This window comes from Vicia villosa, linkage group LG3 (assembly GCF_029867415.1).
Source record: "Vicia villosa cultivar HV-30 ecotype Madison, WI linkage group LG3, Vvil1.0, whole genome shotgun sequence".
NCBI classification, from domain to species: Eukaryota; Viridiplantae; Streptophyta; class Magnoliopsida; order Fabales; family Fabaceae; genus Vicia; species Vicia villosa.
The window spans coordinates 25,574,149-25,595,575 of record NC_081182.1 but is presented as its reverse complement, the minus strand read 5'-3'; the positions used below and the strand labels follow the sequence as shown (position 1 = coordinate 25,595,575).

At 32.8% G+C, this 21,427-nt stretch overlaps 3 protein-coding genes across 4 annotated transcripts; 1 reads left to right on the top strand and 2 right to left on the bottom strand.

The window, feature by feature from the left end:
• Positions 1–1,483: 1,483 nt before the first annotated feature.
• Positions 1,484–3,505, top strand: LOC131655205 (endoglucanase 16-like). The gene is made up of 6 exons (XM_058925098.1): positions 1,484–1,726; positions 1,827–2,240; positions 2,341–2,418; positions 2,495–2,753; positions 2,831–2,994; positions 3,089–3,505. Exons 1-6 carry the CDS (start codon positions 1,514–1,516, stop codon positions 3,410–3,412), a joined length of 1,452 nt encoding a protein of 483 aa, XP_058781081.1. The 5' UTR covers positions 1,484–1,513; the 3' UTR covers positions 3,413–3,505.
• A 4,039-nt stretch (positions 3,506–7,544) lies between these two features.
• LOC131660719 (endoglucanase 16-like) lies at positions 7,545–10,087 on the bottom strand. Its single transcript, XM_058930015.1, has 6 exons — positions 9,461–10,087; positions 8,938–9,351; positions 8,758–8,835; positions 8,420–8,678; positions 8,172–8,335; positions 7,545–8,071 (listed from the first exon to the last, which is right to left on the bottom strand). The coding sequence occupies exons 1-6, from the start codon at positions 9,671–9,673 to the stop codon at positions 7,748–7,750; spliced, it is 1,452 nt and encodes a 483-aa protein (XP_058785998.1). The 5' UTR covers positions 9,674–10,087; the 3' UTR covers positions 7,545–7,747.
• A 254-nt stretch (positions 10,088–10,341) lies between these two features.
• LOC131660720 (guanine nucleotide-binding protein alpha-2 subunit) lies at positions 10,342–15,073 on the bottom strand. Of its 2 annotated transcripts, XM_058930017.1 has the most exons (15): positions 14,856–15,073; positions 14,197–14,285; positions 14,036–14,104; positions 13,860–13,932; positions 13,638–13,675; positions 13,461–13,550; positions 13,242–13,319; positions 12,975–13,082; positions 12,770–12,871; positions 12,579–12,634; positions 12,238–12,372; positions 11,776–11,869; positions 11,324–11,383; positions 11,157–11,236; positions 10,342–11,042 (listed from the first exon to the last, which is right to left on the bottom strand). In XM_058930017.1, the coding sequence occupies exons 3-15, from the start codon at positions 14,096–14,098 to the stop codon at positions 10,865–10,867; spliced, it is 1,155 nt and encodes a 384-aa protein (XP_058786000.1). In that variant the 5' UTR covers positions 14,099–14,104; positions 14,197–14,285; positions 14,856–15,073; the 3' UTR covers positions 10,342–10,864. The 2 variants fall into 2 exon arrangements, with proteins under 2 accessions (XP_058786000.1, XP_058785999.1); XM_058930016.1 differs by lacking the exon at positions 14,197–14,285 and having other exon boundaries at positions 14,856–15,071.
• Between the last annotated feature and the right edge of the window lie 6,354 nt (positions 15,074–21,427).

Sequence of the window (21,427 nt, the reverse complement as noted above, 5' to 3'; positions counted from 1 at the left end):
AATTAGGATAAAATATTCCATAAATTTTCATCATTTTAACAATTCTTCATTTTTGTATCCAAACAATAAATTTTGTGCAAACCATTTTGAATTCCTTTAAAACATTACATTACCTCATTAAAATGTTTCATCCAAACACACTCTAAAGATTTATGAGTCTATTATCTACCGAGTGATTCACCTTAAACAACAAATAACTTTGAGAAGAGTTCAAAACTGAAATTAAATTTCTTTCTTTTACATCTTTTTGAATCGTTTGATACAAAGGAAATTTTCAAATTCATTTCTTCCTTTGTAAGATTCCTTCCAAATGATTCTTTAACCTTGAAACAACTTTCATAGAAATCTTTAACATCATATCATTTTTGTTTGAGTAATTTTTAGACTTATATTTTGCACACCTTTTCTTAATTTGACATTTGGCCTTTGAAACGACCTATTATCACTGCAAAAGAAGATTAGTTTTTTCTTTTGATATCTAAATATTTTTTGATCCTTTAGCATTAATAGATTTAATATGTCTTATATCATTGGAGATTTATCCTTTAGACCACCTAACATCCCGCATTTTGATAAAATAATAAGGTTCAAGATGGCCAGATTTACAACGGTAATTGCATTTATATACATAGCGATTGATTGTGTTTTTTACTAAATTATTTCAGCTTCATTCATTCTATTAATCTTTGTCCGACTTGTGTAGTTATGTTTTTTAAAGTTTATAAAAAAATTGTTATTTGTATAGGTATTTATGAATATTTGAAAAGGTGTTAACAAAAGTATTTTATATTTGTTATTAGAAATAAGTCTATGTAATTAGCGATAACTCACGTGTGTTGTTTTTTCTTAAAATTTTAATTGATTAATAATGTTGATAGTGTCAAATTTAAGATATTTATTAAGACAAATCTTAGCTACAATTTTTTAGATGTAATTTTTATTATTTTCGAATAAAAATATAACAAGTGTATAATTTTCTCTTAAACTTATATAAATTTTTTCTATTTACACTCATTAAATAATATTTAAATATATTTTTCATATTCTCAAAATTCATGGATATCCGTGTAAAAGATACTCACACGGATGTGATGGTATACAAATATCATATTTATTACAAAAAAATTCCCTACGCATATGTAGTAAAAAAATTAAAGGTTAAATGAATAAAAATGACAACAACAAAAAAACTTAAGGTCTCTCTCCCTCTATCTCCCTAGTTTGTTTTCTAAAAACTAATATATTACTTCTCCCGCTATCAGAATCAAACAATATAACCAAACACCTAAATTAATCAAACAGTATAACCGAACACCTAAATTAATTACTTGTTACAACTCCTTGACTCATTGTAAAACAATATTAAAACAACTTTTCAACCATAAACATAACAATTTCTTTACATTTTTTTCCTTATAAACAACCTTCAATCACAAGGTGCATTTCACAAACACAATACCTCACCACCTTTCCACAACTTTTTTCAAAGAGTTTAATTTTGTTTAGCTAATTCATGGATACTAAAAGACTATATTTAGCCATCATTGTATCATGGCTTACTTTATTCCAAGAAAACATGTTACTTGTTAAAGCTCAATTTAATTACAAGGAAGCTCTCACAAAATCTCTTATCTTTTTAGAGGCACAAAGATCAGGAAAACTCCCTCCAAATAATAGAGTCCCTTGGAGAGGAGACTCAGCGGTCAACGACGGCAAACTCGCAAATGTATCTTTCTTTGTCTCTAATTTTTTTCGATTTATTTATAATCAAAGTTACACAAAATGAATAATTTGGACTAATGTTTAAAACTTTTTGAATTGAATAGGTGGATTTATCTGGAGGATATTATGATGCAGGGGACAATGTAAAATATGGGCTACCAATGGCATTCACAGTTACTACATTATCATGGGCTGCAATATTTTACAAAACCGAACTTGAATCGACAAACGAAATGAGAAATATTCAAGATGCAATTAAATGGGGCACAGATTATTTTCTAAAATGTAGTTCTAGAAGAAATAGGTTATATGTTGAGGTAGGAGACCCTGTTGATGATCACAATTGTTGGGCTCCACCTGAAAAAATGAAGACAAAAAGATCTGTTAAAGTAATTGATCTTAATACACCTGGTTCTGAGATTGCTGCTGAAACTTCTGCAGCAATGGCTGCTTCTTCCATCGTTTTTAGACACATCGATCGAAGATATGCTCGCCGTCTCCTCAATAAAGCAAAATTGGTATGCAAGATTATGTATCTTTTTGCATAATAGTATTTTGGTTACATATGATATATAAGAGAATATGGTAACCTTGATTTTTCTCCCACTTTCTTGTCAGCTTTTTGAATTTGCAAAATCACATAGAGCAACCTATGATGGAGAATGTCCCTTCTACTGCTCCTATTCAGGCTATAATGTATGTAATTAACATTTTCTAATTCATTAAGCTTTAATATTTATTCAATTATATATATTTTTTTGGATGTATGTAGGATGAACTAATGTGGGCAGCAACATGGCTATACATGGCAACAAAGAAACCAATATACATGAAATATATACAAGAAGAAGCAATTAGTGCTAGTGTTTCTGAATTCAGTTGGGACCTTAAATACGCTGGAGTTCAAGTTCTTTTAACTCAGTTACATTTTGAGGGTCAAAAAGGGCTTGAAACATTCAAATTACACGGCGAAAATTACATATGTTCGGTCCTTCCTGAAAGTCCTTACCATCAAATAACTTTGTCTCCAGGTGAATACATATATTTTTTTGTTTATATTTAATTCTTGTCTTTTAACAAGTATACTTTATATATATGGTTCATGCAGGTGGATTTATTCATATGAGAGATGGTGCCAACACACAATATGCCACAAGTACATCTTACTTGTTCACTGTTTATAGTGATTTGCTTGCCAAATATAGACAAAAAATCAAATGTGGAGGCAAAGAATTTGACTCATCTCATCTCCTTGCTTTTGCTAAGAAACAAGTTAGTACTATTTTATTTCATATTATCAAATAAAACTAAAGACATAAAAATCAATGACTAACATTTGGATTGTAAAATTGGCACAAATTGACAGATTGATTACATATTGGGGGCTAATCCAGAAGGAAGATCATACATGGTAGGATTTGGGAAAAACCCACCAACACAAGCTCATCATAGAGGTGCTTCAGTGCCAACATTGACACTGAATGAAGTGATAAATTGTCCAATGAGCTTTGGAAAATGGCTACAAAGAGATGCACCAAACCCACATGAGTTAACTGGAGCCATTGTTGGTGGACCTGACATCAATGACAAGTTCGATGATAAGCGTACCGATTCACCTAAGACTGAACCTTGTACATATGTTAATTCTCTTGCTGTTGGAACTCTTGCTAAGCTTGCTTCTTTGGGTTAACTTAACTTTACTTTACTTCATGTTAGTAGTGTTAAACTCAACATAGCTATTAATGTGGTTGGGAGGAAATATCATACTAAATGTGGTCCATGAGATTAGATTAGTCAATGTAAAAAAAAATTCTTTAAGTAACAGCTCTCTTTTTATAGAAGAAATATAGATTGATGTTCAATGTGTTTTATCTTAGAATGCATAACTAGATTATTTGATAAATGAATTGTTGAACTATTATCACAAAAAAATAGTGCACTTATTCTACTCATCACCAAGTTTTTCAAGAATCATACGCATTCACACATCATGGCATGCACAAGAGGCTGCAAACTTGCTATACTAAGTACATGGAACTTGCTTGAGTCCATGGGTTTCTCAATAAATACAACTTCATTTAATCCTCCATGCAAAATGAGTTTTTCTAATCAAGTTGATACTCAATCCAGCCTTTACAAGTATCTTTCTAATGGTGTCCCATCAAGCCATTGGAGAAAATTCCTCATCGTAATCATAGGGCCAATACTTAAAAAAAAAAAAAACTCATTATAAATAGAACTTAAATTACAAATTATGACCTTAATGGCATTTGATTTCATCCCATGACCATGTTAGAATATCAATCACGCAATTGTTCAACAATGGAGTTTAAGGTATGTGGAGAAGAAGATAGTGATGGAGAAAAGAAATAGAGAGAGATAATTGAGGGTGAGAATAAACAATGCATTAATTTGAGATGAGAATGCCTCCAAGACATTTATACAAGTGTTACACAACAATTGGGACCTAAAACACATCAGTAAATACAAGAAAAATCTAAAAATCAGGCTCGTAACCGGTTAACACAAATGGTTAACCGATTACACAGACACAAAATAGAAAATACAATGTCATGTGTATCCGATTAACGCATTTGGTTAACTAGTTAACACAATTCAAAACCAATTTTTTCAACATGCAGAAGTGTTTTTTCATCAACTGTAGCCGGTTATACACCCGTATTAATTGGTTATAGCACTTGAATAATCTAATTTTCACTCAACACACCACCTCAATTCAAGTGATCCAAGTCTTTCATGTCCATGCTCATCTTGAACCACTTGAACACATCATTTGTGACTCCCTTAGCCAACAAATCATCAACTTGGTCCTCACTTCTATAAAATCCCAATCTTAACTTGTCTTCACTAACAAGCTCTCTCAAGTAGTGAAACTTCATCTCAATGTACTTGCTCCTCCCATGTGAAATTAGATTTTTAGCAAGATTAATGGTTGAAACATTATCAACCAAGAGTGTATCAGCCTCACCCTCATTGTTGCTCAACTTTTCCAATGGATTAACTAGTCATACAGCTTGACACACACATAACCAAGCGACAATATACTCAACCTCACAAGACGAAAGTGCAACTATCGGTTCCTTCTTCGAACACCATGAGATTGGTGTTCCACCAAACACATAAAGATGTATCCAGTTGTAGACTAACAATCATCTTTATCTCCACAATAATTGGAATTGGTAAAACCGAGAAAATTGCATTTTTTGCCCATATCCACTGCGAGAAAGAGAATTCCGCTGCCAATAGACCCTTTGACGTATCTTATGATTCTTTTGAATGCTACCAAGTGAGACGCATTCGGTCTCTCCATGAATCTACTCACAATATTGACACTAAACACCAAATCTGACTGCGTATTGCATAAGCAACTTAATGATCCAATCAACCTTCTATATAAAGTAGGATCTATGTTCTTCTCCTCTTCATTCTTAGACAGGTGCAACCTTGATTCAGGTTTTGTAATGACAACATTACAATGCTCCAAATCACGCTTGTTCAACATCTAAAGGGTATATCTCCTTTGATGCATAAAAAATCCTTTTTAGGACTTGTGGAACTCTATGCCAAAGAAGTATGCCAGGATACCAAGGTCACTCATCTCGAATTCTTTCATAAGCTCTCTCTTGAACTTAGAAATACTCATCTTGTTGTTATTTGTGATCAATAAGTCGTCTACATATAAACAACGAATGATCACACCTTCATTTGCATCCGTCTTCATATAAATTTCATGCTTATACACACATTTCTTGAAGCATACCTCAACTAGGAAACCATCTATCCTTTTGTTCCAAGCTCTCAGAGCTTGCTTCAAATCATATAGTGTTTTTCTCAACTTGTGGAACCTTGTCTCTTGATTTCTCACAACAAAACCAGGGGATTGTTCTACATACACTTCTTCTTCAAGTGGACCGTTCAAAAACACGGATTTCACATCCGTTTGATAGATAGACCAATTGTTGCTATTTACAATACCAACAACTAGCCTTATGGTTTTAATCCTAGCAACCGAGGCAAATACCTCATAAAAGTCTACATCTTCTCTTGCAAGAATCCATTTGCAACTAATCGAGTCTTATGCTTGATTATTTCACCTTTAAAGTTTGTCTTCACCTTATAGACTCATCTTACACCAATCGGTTTTTTTCCTTTCAGTAGATCAACCAACTCCAAAGTACTATTTTTTTCAATCGATTTCAGCTCCTCCTTCATAGCACAAATCCACTTTGGATTACTCAAGGCATCTTCCGTCTTAACGGGTTCGGATTCGGCCATAAGTGAAAAATGGACGAAATCATCATTATCATTAATTTCGTTGTCGCAAAATATCTCACAATCTTGGAGTCTTTGAGGAAAACCTCTTTTCTTAGTTGGTCGCCTCACATTTTCATCAGTTCCGGCTTCGACGCGCGGCTTTTATGCAATTTCAACTGCTTTAGAATCCAAAAAACCGAGCGTGTAACCAGTTAACATTTTCTTGTAACCGGTTAACACCTGAATGTAACCGGTAAACAACTGAGTGTGACCGATTACAGGCTGCTCCACCTGCTTCAATTCATTGACCAAAACATCCCGACTGATCATAATCCTCATGTTTTTAACATCAAACAACTTGTAACCTCCAGTAGGGTGATACCCCATAAGTATCATCATCTCCCCTTTGTCATCCAATTTCTTTCTAAGTTGATCCGGAACATGTCGATATGCCATGAAACTGAAAAATCTCAAATGGTTTAGATTCAATTTGAATCCAGAACATGCTTTTTTCGGTGTTATCTTCTCAAGCTTCTTTGTATGACACATATTCAACAAATAGGAAACTTTGGAAACCACTTCTCCCCACAACTCTTTCAGCAAGTTCTACCCCTTTGACATGTTTCTCACCATGTTCATAATCGATTGATTATTTCTTTCGGCAACACCATTTTACAGTGGTGTATAGGATGGTACTACCTCATGCATCATCCCCTCTTCATCACAAAACTTCCCAAAGTCATTTGAGACATATCGCCTCCATCATCTGTTTTGAGAACTTTGAGCTTATGATCGCTTTGCTGCTCAACCATAGACTTGAATTTCTTAACTACTTCAAATACCTTATCCTTTCTCTTGATTAGGTATGTCCATAGCTTTCTACTATATTCGCCGATAAAAGTGACAAGTATATATTGTCTCCACAAGAATCAACTTGCATCGACCCATATACATCGAATACACCACCTCAAAGTGATGCTTGGTTCTACAACATGCATCCTTGCTTAATTTACCCTTGTGTTACTTTGTTTGCACACACTCTTCATAAATCTCAGCTGGTATATTGGTGGATGAAAACCCGATTACCACTTTGTTCCTTTGCATTGGATTACTATTGTTTGAGAATGTTATGTTGTTGTAGCAACATTTTATAAGCCAATTACATTTGTCTATTAACAGAAGTTAATTAGATAGACTAAAGTTATGGATGAAAAAAATTTAGATAGACGATTACTTGAAGTAAATTTTTTGAAGAAACAAAATTAAATGTTGAAATATTTATGAGACGTCTAATTTATTTAATTCTTTTTTTTTTTTATCGCAAAAATGTAAGATATACAGAGAGATGCATTTGGGTCACTAGACACTGAGTGAAATTTTGATGCTGCTTATTTTTGTACTTAATTTTGTATTTATAACTTTTCTAATCTTTTTCCCTTCTTATCTAAAATTATGAATGGGTTCAGTTAACTTTCATACTTATTCAAAATAACAAATTCAAAACAAAATACTCATCAAAAAACAGAATAAAATGAAAATGAAACAAATGAAATCAAAAAAATGCTTGTATCATGATGGTTCATATATTTATTACCCATCTATTTTACAAAGGGCATCAACAAATTACACACTAATTACATATACTATATACTGCTACTAATTTGATGGACCATATTTAGTAAGGTCTCTTCTACCAACTGTATTGGAGTAATTAAATTAACAATAATAACATGAAATTAATCAAGTTAAGTTAACCCAAAGAAGCAAGCTTAGCTAGAGTTCCAACAGCAAGAGAATTAACATATGTACAAGGTTCTGTCATAGGTGAATCTGTACGTTTGTCATTGAACTTATCATTGATGTCAGGTCCACCAACAATGGCTCCAGTTAACTCATGTGGATTTGGTGCATCTCTTTGTAGCCATTTCCCAAAGCTCATTGGACAACTTACCTCTTCATTTGGTGCCAATGTTGGCACTGAAGCACCTCTATGGTGAGCTTGTGTCGGCGGGTTTTTCCCAAATCCTACCATGTATGATCTTCCTGCTGGATTTTTCCCCAGTATGTAATCGATCTGCCGATTTGTTCGTGCCAATCAAAATGTTAGTCATTGATTTTTATGTCTCTAGTTTTATTCGATGATATTCGATGATATGAAATAAAATAATACTAACTTGTTGCCTAGCAAAAGCAAGGAGATGAGACGAGTCGAATTCTTTGCCTCCACATTTGATTTTTTGTTTATATTTGGCAAGCAAATCACTATAAACAGTGAACAAGTATGATGTGCTTGTGGCATATTGTGAGTTGGCTCCATCTCTCAAATGAATATATCCACCTGCATAATAAACCATATATATAAACTATTATACATGTAAAAAGACGAGAATTAAATATAAACAGAAAAATTATATGTATTTACCTGGAGACAAATTAATCTGATGGTAAGGACTTTCAGGAAGGACCGAACATATGTAACTTTCGCCATGTAATTTGAATGTTTCAAGACCTTTGTGACCCTCAAAATGTAACTGAGTTAACAGAACTTGAACTCCAGCGTATTTAAGATCCCAGCTGAATTCAGCAACACTAGCACTAATTGCTTCTTCTTGTATATATTTCATGTATACTGGTTTCTTTGTTGCCATGTATAGCCATGCTGCTGCCCACATTAGTTCATCCTATATACATTCAAATATGATTAAATAAATAGTACTAAAGCTTAATGAATTAGAAAATGTTTATTACAAATTTACATACATTATAGCCTGAATAGGAGCAGTAGAAGGGGCATGTTCCATCATAGGTTCCTCTATGTGATTTCGCAAAATCGAAAAGCTGAAATGAAAGTTGAAGAAAAGTAATTAGTTTTCATATTTATATTTCCTCATGTAACCAAAATGCTATATATGTAAGAAGATACATAGTAATATTTCATACCAATTTTGCTTTGTTGAGGAGACTGCGAGCATATTTACGATCGATGGATCTAAAAACGATGGAAGAAGAAGCCATTGCAGCAGCAGTTTCAGCAGCAATCTCAGAACCAGGTTGATTAGGATCAATAACTTTAATAGATCTTTTTGTCTTCATTTTTTCAGGTGGAGCCCAACAATTGTGATCCTCATGAGGGTCTCCTACCTCAACATATAACCTGTTTCTTCTAGAGCTACATTTTAGAAAATAATCTGTGCCCCATTTAATAGCATCTTGAATATTTCCCATTTCCTTTGTTGCTTGAAGTTCTGCTTTGTAAAATATTGCAGCCCATGATAATGAAGTTACAGTAAAAGCCATAGGTAATCCATATTTCACATTATCCCCTGCATCATAATATCCTCCAGCTAAATCCACCTATTCAATTAAAAATAAATAAAAATAAAAATCATTAGCCAAAATTATTCATTTTGTGTAACTTTGATTATAAATAAATTGAAAAAAATTAGAGGCGGAAAATATTTACATTTGCGAGTTTGCCGTCGTCCAGCGCTGAGTCTCCTCTCCAAGGGACTCTATTATTGGGAGGGAGTTTCCCTGATCTTTGTGCCTCTAAGAAGATAAGAGATTTTGTGAGAGCTTCTTTATAATTAAGTCCACCATTGACATGTAACATGTTTTCTTGGAACAAAGTAAGCCATGATACAAAGATGGTTAAATATAGTCTTTTAGTATCCATGAATTAGCCAAACAATATTAAACCCTTTGTGTTTGTGAAAAGCACCTTGTAATTGGAGTTTATAAGGAAAAAACGGTTATGTTTATGGTTGAAAAGTAGTTTTTTTTGTTTTGTTTTGCAATGAAACAGGAAGTTGTAAACAACTTCTTTTATTAATGTTTTTGGTTTTTATTTTGTGTTTATTTGTGATATTGGAAAAAGTAAGAACAGGTTTAAGGATGGAATGAAATGAAACAACAATTTAAAGGATGGGTTGTGAGGGAAAGAGAGGCCTTAAAACCTTTATTTATTTTTGTGTATAGATTTTCCAACCACCATTTGAAACCCAATTTACACATTACTATTCTCAACATGTGGTGGTAAGTACTAGTACAGTTTTATTATTAACCATTGTTGAAATTGGTGAATGAGGATGCACAACATAAACCCTAAATACCTAAAATCAACAAATAGAATCTATATTTTGGTTCATATTTAATTTGTTTACTAAAATTAGACCGTAGTCTATCTTTACCAAGGTCTATACTTATAACTTAAATATATAAAAAAATATCAAATATTTTTATATAACCGAACAAATCTACTTTTAAAATAAAAATATTGAAGTTTTATAATATATTTTTAAAGTAAAAAAAAGTAAATAATAAATGTATTAATGTACCCAAAAAGAAAGTAAATAATAGTTCAATTTTGCAATTTCAGCAAGTGTTCAAAAGATGCTGTGAACTAAGATAAGGCAAGTAACTAGGTACAAAGCTAACATAAGAATCTTCAAATTAACTACAAGGAAAAAAAAACACACACACACACACAATTACATCTGTGAGACCTCATTTCTTGGCTCTCAGTGACTATGCATTCTTTCCATTCATAAGATTCAAGCCTGAAAACCTTACTTAAAGACCAGCATGGGATACAAAATATGTGATATAATTAGTGAGTTTCAATCTATAAATGTGCATCATAGATTATATCATCTCTGAAAATTTCAGCACAACGCAACTAATTTGCGATGATCAAGAATTCAGAAAGGTCTTTCCCTATTCACTCATTCAACATCATTTACTTGATATAAATCAATAAATTGATTATATACTCTTGTATACCTGACCTCTAGTATACCCAAAATCTGATTACCTCTTCAATGTAAAAATAATTTATCCCTTTTATCTTATGCACAATGTTGCATGGTCATAATAATCCAGCTTCAAAAAGATTCCTCCGCCTCAACGTCTCATCAACAAGCTTGAAAGTCTTCTTCACAACCTTCTGATCAAGGGCAGTGGTCCGATAGATCTTGAAGACACGGTCTACACGGTCAGGAGCAGAGCTCTGGAAGTACAATTCCTCAAACTTTTTCTTCACAAACCTGTAGAAACATAGTTTACCAAAGTGAAATAGTTTTTTAGATAAATGAAAACAAATCACAGCCTTTCAATTTGAAAAGAATCAACATGTAATGCTTTTATAAAAGAATGCTTACTCATATGCGTGCTCGATCTCTTGTTTCCCTGTTGAAACTGGCTGATAATCTTTGAACCATTCACATACGTTGAGCGGAACCTGCACAAAGACGATAGAATGAAAGGAAATGAATGAAAATTGATTCTCCCATCGAAGTCGAAGTGTACGTGTATAAATGGTTCTTACATTCAGGATCTTCTTCTCAAATATGTCAAACTTGTTCAAAAATAACATGAAGGAAGTTTTCTGTCAAGAAAATAAAGGAACAAATGTTAAATGCCAAAATAGTATAAAGCTTCCTATATAAGTGTGATATATTTGTGTGAGGGAAACTTTAAAAGAATTAGGCCCTTTTTGAATAAACAACTTAACTAAACGCTTATAGCTTGAAATCAAACTGTTTTCATATAAACTGTAAGTTGTTTTCATATGCTACTCTCGGGACGTTATGAAAATAAGTTGAAAACAGTTCATGGATATGACATAAGTTGTTTCCGTAACCTCTCTCAAACAATCTCAGCAGTGTTTATATTAGTCGATAACCTCAAATTAGTCAATCTAAACAAACCCTTAGTTGACAATAGAATTTACCAGGTAAATGTAGATGCTAGAATTTAAGAAAAGGCGTAAAAGGTCACCTCAAAACATGGTTGCTTCAGGATCCATTCAAAAAGTTCCTTAGTTTCCATCATTCTGTTCTTGCTTTCATCCTCAAAAAGTGTTCGATCATACCTGGAAGGAAAATCAAAGTCAACACTTAAGCTTTTCAAATCTCATAAGTACAAGGCTTTTGGCAACAAAACTTGATAGGCCGGTGAATTGTTTAGTCTACACAAAATCTTGCATGATACTAAATACCTATTGCCAATACTATGCATACTAACATGCTTTAAAAAGCACAACTAACATCAAACATGGTTTTAGTCATTGGCAAGCATTTTAAAAATGGCAAAGTAAAATCAAACAGAAAGTATTTAAAATATGACTCGAATGTTTTTGAAGTACACACTATTTGAAAATAAAATTTCCCAAACAAACTTTATTACTGTCATTAATATTATTAACCACATTATGATGTAAAATCAAATGGCAGGCCATACTCGCTAATTGCAGCACAAAATATAACAGCTGTAACTCCTTCAAAAAGATGGATCCACTTTCTCCTCTCATTTTTCTGGCCACCAACATCAAAGAGTCTATAGACTTCACCACTTCTCTTATTTTCTCCAACAGGGCTGCCAAGTAATAAAAATATTGTAATCAGTTTAACCTTATGTATACCATATTATTATTAAGAAAATGCAATGAGTAGCACCGAGTGCTACGATAGAATCTGTTCATACAGCATCAGGAACTGAAGGACATAACATAATGGTGACAGTAATAAGCATATTTTTTTATCATTTGAGTAGGAAAAGACATGCAATCTCTGCATGTTCACCTGAATTGGATCTCCACAACACCAGTTGTACGAACTCTTGCATACAAAACATCCTCCTGTATTTGTAAAATAAAGTGAGAATATTGAGAGATTCGTAACTTTATATCACCTTCAAATTTGCAGGTCCATAAATGAAAAAAGCATCAATTTCTATTTTTGCAAACAACAAAAGAGTGATAGATTTTCAATACCTTTGTAGGAACGTAATTTGCATCAGACAGCCTCTGCAAATTTTCCATGAAATATTTGGTACAATCAGGAACTTGGAGTTCATTACCACGGGCATATGTTTCCTACAGCAATATATTTGCAAAAGACATGCGTACTAAGTAATTGATCATAAAAAATAACTATATACATGGATCAAGGTAAAGAAATCGACGTGCAATCGGCCACCTGAATGGCAGCATCCTCCCATAAAGTCTCTATTTCCTTTGCAAGATCCTTGGTGAGATGTGGATAGTCCAGCCTGCCTCCAATTTCTGAAAGTTTTTCACCAATGTCCTGCCAAAAAAATTAAGCTCTAAATGAATTAAGAAAACTTTGACAAAACCGATAGATCCTTGCAGATAAACATACAAGATTGCACGATAACTCGGTAACTACTCAATCATTATTAACAAACCATAGTAAGGGATAAACGAGGCTTTGGTAGTGAAGTACCTTGCTCTCATCGGATATAACATACTTTGCAGAATTAAGATCGTTTTGAGCCAACTCCTTTGCCCCATCATGAAGTACCTATTTAAACACATCAAATAAAAGCTAAGGATTACAGTTATTACTCAACTCATGTAAAAATATTTTAGAATATGAACACTGTGAGTCCGATCTATTTGAACGAGGAAAACAAATCAACACACCCTTTCAGGTATTGCGTACTTTTATAGTCTGATACACATTAGCAAAAATGACTGGTGTGTAACTTCTTAGCTCAGCCTCATCAAAGCCAGTTTGAAACAAAAGTTTAATCTGCATATTGTAAACATGTCAAATAAATTTCATCAATCTAGAAATCACATGCTAACCTATAAAATAAGGGGAAATGCAACTTCTTGCCTGCTTAAAGATTGTAGATTTCCCTGACTCTCCCGCACCTAAATAACAGAGACATTGAAACTGATTAACACAAATATAGGGAAAAAATAGACTATTAAGAGATTGTAAAAATTAACTAGATTCCTCCAAACTCTATGAGAGCAAAACCACTTATGCAATGTATAATCAAGAAAAAACTATAAGCAAAGTATATACAACTAAGTTAAAAAAGGGAAACCAAACCTAGTAGAAGAAGTTTCTGAATATGTTTTTCAGCCTTTGTTTCCGACTCTATTCTTCTCTCAATTTCTGCTGCCTGCAAATCCACATCACATTTATCAAATCAAAACCTATTTAACAGTATATGATTTTTTATAACCTAACAACAACTATAGTACAATTTATCAAGTATAACAAACCTGTGCATTTTCTTCAGGATCAGAATCCCGATAACGCCGATTTCTGCTGCAAACTAAGCCCATACTTCCCTGTTACAACAGACAGCATAGAAAATACACTAGTCAAAAACATGTTTCTCCCTCAACGAAACTGATAGTTTTAGAAACTTTCAATAGCATACCGAAATACTAAATTTGAATTCCACTGAATAATAGAACAGGTGAACAAAATCAAAGTAGAGCCAAATAACAGGAATAGTTAAACCACAATCTGCATTGAAATTAGTCAAATTAATGTCCAAATTAGATCTGAACTTCAAGATTAAGATGCTAGTTTAGAAAAAACCTTGAATTTTTTACATAATTTTGGAATCTTTTGCCTAAACCCTAAACCACCTTAAGCATGATTTTTATTTAAATTTATAATTTTTCCTGTATAATTAAGATTTTAATACATTATGCATAATGCATAAAGCAGAATCAACAAGTGATAAAATTAATTGATGAGCTCAAAAAAAAAAAAACATTCCTTTTTTGTTTTATGTTGAGCAATGATTCAAAGCTTTTGAATGTTGATTCCCACCACCACATGAAGGTAGAAAGTAAAGTACAACAAAAAGCAGGAACATGCAAGTACAATCAAGCCGTGAAAGTTTTACACAAGAAACAGGATATATAATAATAAAAAACGGTACAAAAAATTGGAATGTAGAAAATCGCACGAATAAAAGGAAACAGTGTTTGTATTGTAACTCGATCTGCATAAGCAACACCAAATGCAGAGATCTTGATGAAAAAAAAACGATTGAGATTGGGAATGCAGGAGAGAAAGGAGGAGTACCTGAAAAGAAACAAAAGGATCTGTTTGTGTTATGCAGAGATGGAATATGCTGTTAGAATTTTGGGATTATAGTGTGAAGTGAAAGTTGAAAGCAAGTTCAGTAGCGTTTGTTTGAAATTAGAATTAGAAAGTGTGCAGCTTCACATGCTACTTATATTGAAAATAACAATCACAATTCTTGTTTAGCTTAACTTTATAATAACGGATTAACGTATAATATAAGCACGTTAATTGGATTAGGATAAGTATGGAAACGGACAAGAGAAAAAGGTTACTATCTTCTATGCCCTGAGGTGAGAACTAGGTAGTAAGATAGAGATTTCTCCCTCGGTCTTGTATATTCATTTAAATATTATAATAATAAAATTACTTTTTTATTAAAAATTACCTTGAAAACACTTTACTCCCTCCGTTTTTTTATTATAAGTCGTTTTGGAAAAATATTTTATATTTAAATATAAGTCATTTTACAATTCCAATGAATAATTAATGTTGTTTTTCCTATTATATCCTTAAATATTTCTTATTCTCTCTCCTTTCAATTATATAAATTTATCTTCCACATGTCATTAATAAAGGATAATTTTGTAAAAATCTTCATAATTTCTCATTTTCATACAACAATTATTATTTTTCTTAATCTGTATGAAAATCTAAAACGACTTATCATAAAAAACGGAGGGAGTATGTTACTGCAACATTAGTATAATTGTTGAAGATGAATATTAGGTTCACAAGTTATAACTTAGGTTTCTACAATATATTTGGACATTAGAGTTTTTTAAATTCAAATCAATTCAAATAAAAAATATAAATTTAATTTTAAAAGAATAAAATCACAAAAAATTTGTTAAATTTAAATGTTTTTGGATTTTCTTTTATAAAAACCTTTAAGTTTTGATAGAATTTCGGATTAAATTTTCTAAACAATTTAAATTGAACCGAAACACATCCATATTTTTAATATTTCTTTATTTTTTTATTAATATGATATATCATATTAATTCATTATTTCTTGATATTTGATTGATTTTAATACTATTTTTATCTATTTATTTTTAATAATTCATTTATTTCAAACTATTCAATTATTTTCATTGTATGATTTAAATTTTTAATAAATTATATATTATATTATGTTGTTTTGTAAAATTTTATATAATATTAATATTAATAAAAAATATAATTTATATTTTGATATATAAAATTAATTTAATTTAAATCGTATAAAATTAAATAAATTTTTTTAACTAGTCATTCAAAACTGAAATAAACTATAATATCTTCAATTCTGATGACTTTTTTTTTTCAAATCAAATCAAACTACACCACAAATACTAATATTCTACATAGTTATTAACACAATCAAATATTTCTTGGGAGCTACTAATTTAACTGACTTAAAAATTTGTTGAATAAGCAATAAAATTAAATTTATATATATTAAATTAATAAATTATTTACTACTAATGAATTAGAAAAGTAAAATTAATTTGTTCAATAATATAAAAAGGAAAAGAAAGAGCGGCGAAAGATACCAAGGATTCTAATCTTGGTTCCATTTGGTCAAAGCAAATTTTATTTTACAAAAAAAGAGGCATAAGCAGCCAAAGGAGAGAGAGGGATAGGAAGAGTGATGGCACAGGTTTTTATGTACGATATGTCATATATGTTGGGAAAATAAACCCTCAGCATTTCAGTTCTGACCTTAACCTTGGAGTTTTGCGTTGCCTCTCCCAACACCAACATATGCCAAGTTTCATTACATTAGTTAAGTTATTCCAATCCAACGGTGAGAATGCTTTTCAATTTCATCACATAACTGATGAACCGTTGGATTTGGAATTTGGCTTAGATATGGAATGCAAATATGAAATGTTGTTGTGATTGGAAAGGTAGTCAAAAGAAAAAAGACAGGAAAGGACAGATTTCCTTGGCAGTTCAGTTGCCACTCGTCTGACGCCTTCAGCGCTTCACCACGCCCGACTGTACTTGCTTCATGCTCCGTTAAGGTAGACCCGTTCATTACAATTAGGACAAAACTTACGAGCTCGAGGACAATGCTATCAACCCTGTTTCTTATATTCTGCATTAAAAATACTATACTAGTTCTTGTTTTTTCTTTAAATATAACAAAACTCTCTCCTGAAATTTTAATTTTTTAAAATAATAGTAGTATAAAATTATAAATATGAGTAATTTATTTATATTAATAAATTAGATAAATACAAATAAATGATGTTCTTAAGGATTTAATCTTATTATAACAGTTTACATTCATTTTATTCAAATAATGCATACTGAAATATTAATTAAAATTCTAAAATTATTATTATTTTGTACAAGAACAAGATAATGATTGGACAAGTTGATATCAATATTTTGTTACGGCGGATCCTTGGTTCCAATGTGGTGATGAAGCCAACATATAAGATTAATATTCCAATACTCAAGTTAGTGTGGGATGTGAATAGTGAAATTTCAAATGGGAGTAGAGTTACCTGAAAATTCAGCGTTTTCCTCCCTTTTATAGAGGGGTTCGTTTGTAACTGGAATGTGAAGGAAAAGTGAGATATGCAAACAACCATAATATAGATCTGATGGCTCTAAGGGCCCGTTTGATGCGCAGGATAAAATATATGATAGGATATTTGTATCATATCCTATCTCAATCCAGTGTTTGCTGACATAATAGGATAATATTAGTTAATCTTGAAACTTATCATATCCTGTCTCACTAGTTCAAATTGTTATTCTGAATATGAGATATGTTAGAATCCAGCAGGATAGGATAAAAAAATGATTTACTAATTTACGCATATAAAATATAATTTAAAATAAAATATTAAATATGACAAAATATAAATAAAAATTAATTTGATATTAAATTAAAAATATTAATAATTAATTTAATAAAATAAAAAATTAGAATATTTAAAAATAAAATAATTATTAAAAATTTAAAAACATAAATAAAATTTTTATTTTTTAGGGTTAAATATGTTTCTAGTCCCTATAAAATTACCAAAAATTACTTTTAGTCCCTATAAAAAAAAAGTCGACTTTTAGTACCTATAAAATTACTTTTGCACTCACTTTTAGTCCCTAATTACTTTTGCACTCACTTTTAGTTCCTGTATATGGACTAAAAGTGAGTGCAAAAGTAATTTTATAGGACTAAAAGTCGACTTTTTTTTATAGGGACTAAAAACCAAAATTATGATATTTATAGGGTCCAAAAACTTATTTAACCCTATTTTTTATCAAATTAAATATATGTTCTTGCAAGGGTAATTTTGTCATTTACATATATATATATATATATATATATATATATATATACTAGAATTCATGATCTTTTTCAAAAAAAAATTGAAATTATTTACTAAATTGTGTCAATAAATTTTTTTAAATTATAATTTTTTTTTACCAATTTATAAATTTTAAAATATTTTACAAAATAATTTTTAAAAAATATAATTGTTTACAAGGGTATATATATATATATATATTATCTGGTGTCCATATATATTATCTGGTATCCTGTGTGAACCAAACACTTGATAGGATAAGTCTTATCATGTCTGTATCAAATCCTATCCTTAACCTGCTTGATATCCTATCATGTCTATATCATATCCTACGCACCAAACGGACCCTAATTGTTTTCTTACAGGGGAATCACGAGTAACCAATCATGTTTTGCTTTTCTTTAGTATTAGGTTCTTGCTCTCCATTAGTCCTTGGGGACCAACCCATAACAGATGCCACCAAGCCCTCGTCTTTGTTGCAAAAGGGAAGGGTTTTTTATTGATGGTGTTGTATGTTGAAGGGAGAAATAGTAACCACGTGCCCTTACTCTAATAGTTTATTTGCATGATTTTTCTAGGGTATACTACTACAAATAATATATTTCATAACAAATATTTCCCCTCAACCATTGAAAATATGAGGTCAAATGACCTGGAACACGCCATATTTCACGGGAAGTTCCTTGCCACCTTTCAAGGCAATATCCACTTACTAGACTTCCTAAGAAGATCCTTTTCGCCTATCAAGGCAATGCATGAATTTTTGGACTTTTATAGGAAGATCATTGCCGCCTCTCAAGGAAATATACACTTGTTGGACTTCGTTGTGAAGAACCTTGTCGCCTCTCAGGGCAACAAATGAATATGTTGGACTTCCGCGCAAAGATTCTTGCCGCCTATCAAGGAAATACATAAATTTCTAGACTTCATAGCAAAGATCGTTGTTGCCTCAAGGAAATGCGCACTTTCTAGATTTCCACAGGAAAATCCTTATCATCCTCACTGGCTACACCAAGTTGGATAAAAGCTCTCGCATTAGGGACTCAATATCTCCTCGGGCGAGATTGTGTCCAAAAATTACGTCTAATGGGTGTGACCTATATCAAGCCCTAGAGTCTTGGTGATAATTCTTGCTAGAGGGCTTGATAGAAGTACCTCCTAAAAAATGTCCCGTTTGAGGGGCTCGGCGCCTCCTCGACCAAATTATGTAAATGCAATCTCTGAAGGACTTAGCATCCTCGTAATTGATAAAAGCTCTCGCCTGAGGGACTCTGTATCTCCTTATGCGAGATTGTGTCCAAAAACCACGCCTAATGGGTACGACATGTATCAAGCCTCAGAGTCTTGGTGACAAGTCTTGCTAGAGGGCTCGATAGAAGTCCTACTTGAAAACGTCTTGTTTGATGGACTCAACACCTCCTTAGCTGGATTTCTTAAATGCAACCTCTAAAGAACTTAGCATCCTCAGAGCTGATAAAAGCTCTCGTCTGAGGGACTCAGTATCTTCTCAAGCGAGATTGTGTCCAAAAATCACGCCTAATGGGCGCAACCTATATCAATCCCCGGAGTCTTTGTGACAAGTCTTGGTAGAGGGCTCGATAGAATTCTCACTTGAAAATGTCTCGTGTGAGGAACTTAACGCCTCCTCAGCTGGATTATGTAAATGCAACCTCTAAAGGACTTAGTATCCTCATAATTGATAAAAGGTCTCGCATGAGGGACTCGGCATCTCCTCGGGCAAGATTGTGTTTTATAATCACGACTAATGGGTACGACCTATATCAAGCTCCGAAGACCTAGTGTGAAGTCTTACTTGAGGGCTTGATGGAAGTCCCGCCTGAAAGATTAGCGACCCACTTGAGGGACTTAGAATTTTCTCGGGCGAGACTGAGGCATACAAATCATGCCTAAATAGGCGCGACCTATATCAAGCCCCAGAGACTTAGTGTTAAGTCTTCGTAGATGGCTCGATGAAAGTCTTGCTTAAAATATTAATGACTCGTATGAGGGACTCGGCATCCCTGGCCATGCTAACTGATATTACTTTTGAAGGGATCAAGGCCTCATAAGCCAAGGCGCATAGCCGTCGTGAAAGTCTGAATTCCTAAAGGCTGACAAAAGCCTCAAAAGGGAAAGCGCCAGTCCTCAAAATACTCCCATTAACCGAAGGTAAAAAATACTTCACCCTCTACCAAAGGATTCATGTCTAAGGGATAATGTAGTGTTATTTTTTTAAATAACCTCACCTAGGGCGACAACTTGGGACCTCCCTTGGATAGGGAGACGATTTAAGGTCGCCTAAAGGGAGGTACCCCGCTCCGCCCTAGGATTTTCCTTGCCCATGGGGAGGAAACATGAAATAAGACGTGTCTTGGATAGTGGGAAAGTCAAAACAATTATTGACCCACATATCCCTTGGGAATAGGAATTCAAATGTCCACCTTTTGATTGGTTAGGCGATGAACTTTCCCCAAGAAAGCCTTAGGAATTTGGAATTCCTATAAATACCTCAAATGAGTAAATGACAACTCTCAAGTAAAATATACTTAGATACATCCAAACACCATTCGGAGAGCATTTTTCTCTGAGAAACCTTAACAACATCACTCCAACTTCCCTCCTGCGACCTAGCAGTGTCGACCCACGGTAGAGCCTCTTACCTCACGTGAGTTGGTCTCCTAAAAAGTCTAAAAAGCCACCGTATATGGCTACTCGCCGCCATAAGCTAGCCCTCACCCTCAAATGTGTAACATACCTACCAGGGCCTCAAAGTCTCCCTGCCATTGTAGGAGGAACACACACACCTGCACTTTTATGGACATTAAAACGTAGTATAAAACCCTTCTAGATTAAAGCATAGCTTCATGGAAGGATCTGTGTGACTCCTTCATTGTTCAATTTATCGCTCCAAAACGGAAACCTACAACCATGGAAGTACTTAGCGGGATCACACATGGGAAGAAAGAAACCATGCATGAATACATAGATTGATTCATGAAAGTGGCAGTGTCAATATGAGGTACAAATGACAAATTAAAGTGATGGTATTTAAGAAGGGATTAAATACAGATTGAAAGTTTAAGTAAGTTATAGGGCTCAATGGGTCTTATAGCATAATTGATTTACTGAATAGGGAACAACCTTGTATTAATTGGGAAGAAGAGCTCTTAGCTGAAGAAGTGGAGAAAGGATGTGGAGCAGGGAACCCCATGTTTAATGGAGCACTAGAGAAGTACAATAACCATCACAGAGATGACGGGG

Coding starts and splice junctions, on each gene's coding strand:
- LOC131655205 (XM_058925098.1), top strand. CDS start 1,514: ATGGATACTAAAAGACTATATTTAGCCATCATTGTATCATGGCTTACT. Junction 1,727..1,826: donor ACGACGGCAAACTCGCAAAT/GTATCTTTCTTT, acceptor TGAATTGAATAG/GTGGATTTATCTGGAGGATA. Junction 2,995..3,088: donor TTGCTTTTGCTAAGAAACAA/GTTAGTACTATT, acceptor ACAAATTGACAG/ATTGATTACATATTGGGGGC.
- LOC131660719 (XM_058930015.1), bottom strand. CDS start 9,673: ATGGATACTAAAAGACTATATTTAACCATCTTTGTATCATGGCTTACT. Junction 8,336..8,419: donor TCAGATTAATTTGTCTCCAG/GTAAATACATAT, acceptor TTTATTATGCAG/GTGGATATATTCATTTGAGA. Junction 8,072..8,171: donor TTGCTTTTGCTAGGCAACAA/GTTAGTATTATT, acceptor ACAAATCGGCAG/ATCGATTACATACTGGGGAA.
- LOC131660720 (XM_058930017.1), bottom strand. CDS start 14,098: ATGGGCTTAGTTTGCAGCAGAAATCGGCGTTATCGGGATTCTGATCCT. Junction 11,870..12,237: donor TTTTGTGCTGCAATTAGCGA/GTATGGCCTGCC, acceptor TTTTCCTTCCAG/GTATGATCGAACACTTTTTG. Junction 11,043..11,156: donor GAGATCGAGCACGCATATGA/GTAAGCATTCTT, acceptor ATGTTTCTACAG/GTTTGTGAAGAAAAAGTTTG.